This window comes from Aplysia californica, unplaced genomic scaffold (genome assembly GCF_000002075.1).
Source record: "Aplysia californica isolate F4 #8 unplaced genomic scaffold, AplCal3.0 scaffold00514, whole genome shotgun sequence".
Classification (NCBI taxonomy): Eukaryota; Metazoa; Mollusca; class Gastropoda; order Aplysiida; family Aplysiidae; genus Aplysia; species Aplysia californica.
The window spans coordinates 485,172-490,500 of NW_004797784.1; the positions used below are offsets into that span (position 1 = coordinate 485,172).

The 5,329-nt window shown below is 39.8% G+C and overlaps 1 protein-coding gene across 1 annotated transcript; it reads left to right on the forward strand.

Moving 5' to 3' along the window:
• The first annotated feature begins 204 nt into the window (after positions 1 to 204).
• Positions 205 to 4,741, forward strand: LOC101853810 (chondroitin proteoglycan-2). Its single transcript, XM_005106115.3, has 4 exons — positions 205 to 372; positions 2,684 to 2,855; positions 3,331 to 3,470; positions 4,607 to 4,741. Exons 1-4 carry the CDS (start codon positions 309 to 311, stop codon positions 4,681 to 4,683), a joined length of 453 nt encoding a protein of 150 aa, XP_005106172.1. The 5' UTR covers positions 205 to 308; the 3' UTR covers positions 4,684 to 4,741.
• Positions 4,742 to 5,329: the final 588 nt, after the last annotated feature.

Below are 5,329 nucleotides of genomic sequence, written 5' to 3' on the forward strand. Positions count from 1 at the left end.
GAGGGAGAGGGGGGGTTGAAAAGACGGAGAAGTGGGAAGCGTAAGAGGGGAGAGGGGAGGGGGGAAGCTTTCTAAGCAGGTCAACAGCAAGAGATTTATCTTAAACAAACTTAAACGTTTCGCAAGAAATTGTCCAGAGTTTGAACTTCGTTTCGTGCTGACTTTTGAAAAAGCTTGTTTGTTTTTTTTAGATTAAAGATTCTGAGCTTATCTGATCTTGAGTGGGTCCCACTACCAGCCTGGTGTTGTTGACATCCTGGTGTGTGTGTGTGCGTGTGTGTACGTGCGTACGTGACGTTCTTTGAGACATGGAGAAGACAGCCATGAGGTCTTTCTTGATCTTCTCAACTTTAGCTGCCTGCATATATAATGGTGAGTCCTTTTTACCATGTTTTGTTTTACTGCAGTTTGTAAATGGCAACTTACTTGTGGGTGATTTATGTTTTAATCTTAGTAGGAGTTTTATCGTTGGCAGGGCCGCAGGCGAAGCAAACCGTCTGGCCGGCAGGACAGTAGATAATCTATGATGGCCCCCAAGGAAAAAAGATCTCGATTATTAACTTATTGAAAACTGATTCCTATCGTAAAAAATGATATCAAATTGGGAACCAGCGTATCAAAATTAGCAAAGTGTTACGCGAGCGGCACTTTTCCTTGTTGTATTTAGGAGATCACAAAATAGAAATATTATTTTAACAAGATTGCATCATGTAGTATGTCTTATCACATAGAAGACGGACAAATGTCAGTTTTAACAGACTGTGTTATAGGTCCATAACGCAATTGTTTTTATTTATTTTTATAACCACCCAATATTTGGGTCTACGTATAGATCTAGTACCGATTGACTTGTTTTTTGTTTTTGTTTTGGGTTGGTTTCTTTCTTTTTATGTCACTTATATTGTTATTGTTTTTTAATTAATAAAGCTGAGGTCCCACCTCAGAAAACGAGACACGCTTTCACCAAAATCTGAGAAAAATATTGATTTATCAAGTTTTTGAAAACCACCTTTCGATTCTTTTTTCTAAAAATGTGAGCGTCCACGCTTCAGTGGGAGGTCATTTTCGTGTGTCTTCGAGCGATACAGGACGATAACCCAGGCTAAAAAAAACTGGGGGGTGAACAATGGGGACCAGGAATGGTGCATGGTTTGTCTATGTTTGCGATATTGCGTATTAGCCACACAGTATTATTATTGCATTGGTGTTCTTGTGTGAGACACTGTAAACAAATTTTCGAAGGGGATAAATCAAGTGAAATTTATTTTCATTCATTTTTATTTTCATTTACTAGACACTGTACATTTATTTTAAAGATGTTGTGACAGCAAGACAGCCATCAATTTGTCCCGACAGTCGAAAGCAATGATAAATATTATGACGATCTCTGTCCCCACCTCAAGGTCGTCGAGCTGACGGCACGCGGGCAAGTAGGGCATACACTGTAAAGGGAAGTAAGAGCTTTAAAATCAAAACACCGAATTAGGATGGGAAAAGTTCTAGTTTTTAAGTATAGCTGACGTGTCCAAGGCCTTTCCGTCGATGCAAGTTTTACAGAAACCGCATTTTGCCTTTTTTTTATATAGCTGATTGTATTAGTGAGCGTTACAGTTACCATTTTTCACTACCACCTCATTTATTTATTTCCTGACATTCCCAACAGTCTCTTTAAAAGCCATATTTCTTTTGCCTCTACATATCCATATCTTAACTAACATCATGAATGTTTGGAGTCATACAACAGTAAAGTGAGTTTGGTGTCATTTTTGACAACGATAAAGCTTGGAGATATTCCTTACAACGTTAAAGTTTGGAGTAATTTCTTATAACAATAAATTAAGTATGGTGTCATTTCTAACAACATTAAAGCTTAGCGTGATTCCTTATACATGTAAAGTTGTGAGTTAGTCCTTACAACAATAAGATTTGGTGTCACTTCTCACAGCATTTATGTTTGGTGTGGTTCTTTAAAACATTAAAGCTCGGTGCGGCTTCCTGTAACATTCAAGTGTATCGTTATTCCTTTTAACAGTAAAGTTAATTGTCATTTCTTTCTTTTTGTTTTATTCATTTTGCTATCATTTCTTACAACGTCAGATTTTGGCGTCATTGCTTTCAACATTACAGTTTTGGGTCATTTCTTACAACGTCAAAGTTTAGCGTCATTTCTTACACTATCAAATTTGGGAGTCATTTATTACAACATTAAAGTTTGGTGTCATTTTTCACATGCAAGTTTGGCGTCATTTCTCACTACAATAAATCTTGGCGTGTTTCCTTACAGCTTTAAAATTTGTCACCATTCCCTACAACAGTAACGGTTGGTGTCATTTCTTTTAAAGTCTGGCGTCATTTCTTACAACAGAAAAGTTTCGTGTTATTTCTATGGTTAATTCCCAACTTGCTCTACCCCTTCTCCCTCCCCCCCCCCCCCATCTTTTTGTATTTCCCCCCCCCCCCCCTCTCTCTCTCTCTCTCTCTCTCTCTCCCCCTCTCTCTCTCTCTTTCTCTCTCTCTCTCTCTCTCTCTCCCCCTCTCTCTCTCTCTCTCTCTCTCTCTTTTCTCTCTCTCCCCCCCCCCTCTCTCTCTCTCTCTCTCTCTCTCTCTCTCTCTCTCTCTCTCTCTCTCTCTCTCTCTCTCCTTCTCTCTCTCTGTCTCTGTCTCTCGCTCTCGCCCCCGTTAGGCCTAAGCCAGCAGGTAGAGCTCCAGGTTCCACCGCCAGCCCCCAGCTGTGCTTACGACGACCACATCGAGGTGGGATGCTGGGGCTACTTCAAGTGCACGGGAGGCGTGCTCACAACTGTCGCTTGCCCGGTGGGGCAAGTTCTGGAGAGAGATTCGCTCAAATGTGTCACGTGAGTGATGCCCTGTCTGTCAGTCATCTGCAACCTGTTTGATCAATCATTCAATCAGTTCATCACTCTGCTCATCAATCAATTCATCAATCCAGACCAGTGCCATACATTGCAATGCATTTCAATACATCAAGTACAAGAATGACTACAGTGGCTTATTCAGCAAACGCCATGATACTTCTTTCCTCCTCCCCCTTCACCCTGCACCGGCTAGCAGTGCTGTAAACTATCTAATGAAATGACACTTTATCATACTGTATCGACAAGCAGTATAGTAAACTATTAAATGAACTGACACTTTCACACTGTTCTAACAAGCAGTGCTGTAAACTACTCGTATGTAACGATAATTATGATTCTTTATCTCACTGTACTGACAGGCAGTACTGTAATCTATGTAATACTATGACTCTTTATCACACTGTTCCGGCAAGCAGTGGTGTAAACTATCCAATACGACGCCTCTGACCAACAGGGGTGGCCATACGGACTGTAAGGTGTCCGTGGACTGTACCGGCAAGAAAGACGGACACTACGCCGACCTGGGGGACAACTGTGAGAGCTACTTCCGGTGCTTCAACCAGCGGTTCTTGGGACATTTTTATTGCCCTTCCAGTACGTAGCCTTGTTTTCCATACCCCCCCCCCCCCCTCCCCGCGGGCCAACACAAAGATGAATAAATGAATGAATGAAGTGCTCAATCAATAGATCGACTGACTGATTGATCGATCAATTGATCCTAGATCGATAGATCGATAGATCGATATATAGATAGATAGATAGATAGATAGATAGATAGATAGATAGATAGATAGATAGATAGATAGATAGATAGATAGATAGATAGATAGATACCGGGCAACCTTTTCCCAGCCTGTCTTTTCCCTGTCTCCGGTATAGGTGGGCTGGATCTGATATTACTAGAATTGATGAAATGTATAACACCACAAGCATAAAAAGATAAAGAGAATTATAAACGACCCACCACACCCTCTTTCCACGCAAATTTTAAGACTACACAGCGGCAGAGGTGTACCTCTAAAAACAAAGAAAGAAAGATAATATAATAATATAAAAGACGTTTTTACCATCTAGCATAAGGCTATTGTCAGAATAACCATCAGTGTGTATTGGTCTTTCGAGTATGTCTATATAATTCTAAAGGTCTTGTAATTAAATTCCCGCACGTGATTGAATAATGCAGCAGCTTTACTTCTCTTTTCATATTGAATTTGAAAGAGAGTAATATATAATTTAAATTTCTGTACATGCATAATATGTTTTTACGGTCCTGTGCAGTAAAAAAAATCTCCCTCTGTGATAATAACGTATTATCTTATATTTTCTTAAAATTATCTTATCTTAAAATTAAATATAAGCCATGATATATTACAGTCGAATCTGCTGTGACGCCAGTTGACCAAGACAAATACACGGTCCTATCTGCTCAGCACGTAGTCTTGAGAAATTTAACATTTAAAATTTTGCGTTTCACAATAGATGTTGTATTTCAAGCTTTTTCGAATGCAATTCTTTGAATATCTTGTAAACGACTCAGAAAAATCATACAGTTTTGATAGAGCAGATAGAGCACAATTTATTGATTTCTGACCTCTTGCTCCTAACAAGGTAACTCAAAACGGTCAAAAATGCCAGACACAACTTTTTACATATATGTAATTCTGAGGTAGCGACTGGATGGCTGTCTTGGACAATCCAGCTGTAGTTGTGAAGTTCCTTCTCATCCACAGAGCTGGTGTTCAATGACGCCAAACAACAGTGCGACTACCCCACCAACGTGCCAGCCTGTCTCGCACCTGTTGGATAATTGTGAGGCATCGTGGTGAAATCAAGCGCTCGTCAAAATAAAGAAACAGAAGAAATCAGCATTTTTCTGCAGCTTGACAATTTCTATTGAATTTTTTTTTGCTGTATTTTTTTCTCAGCACTTGAGTTCATGAAAAACACATTTCTGTGTGGATGTTACTGACGAACGTTGATTAAAGGCACATAAAATGTAAGTTTGCAGTTTTCAAGGACTCTCAAGCTTTGGGAATCACCAAACTTTGGGGGCCATTTTCTCGCTAGTTTTACCTCTGAAACCAGGCGACTTCTTTAGATCACGAGAACCTCGACTTCTATTCAAGATAGATGGGTATTTACTTCATCTTAAGCAAGACAGACGAACAAGCTTTTAAATGAGACCAAACACTAGGCCCTACAGACGTCCATACAAACTGACGAGCGCCTGATTACACCATGTAGTAACATATCTGCTTTGTCGCTTTCAAGATACTGGCAGCTGCTATGTTCCTTTGTCGGGAAAATACCAGTTTCTTCAAAGGAGCAATAAATTATAACATCTTATCTTTTCATGTCTTTTCTTGTTTTGTGTTATCTTGTCTTGTCTTGTCGTGTCTTGCCTTGTCTTGTTTTGTATTGCCTTGTCTTGTTTTGTCCAGAGCACTCTCGAG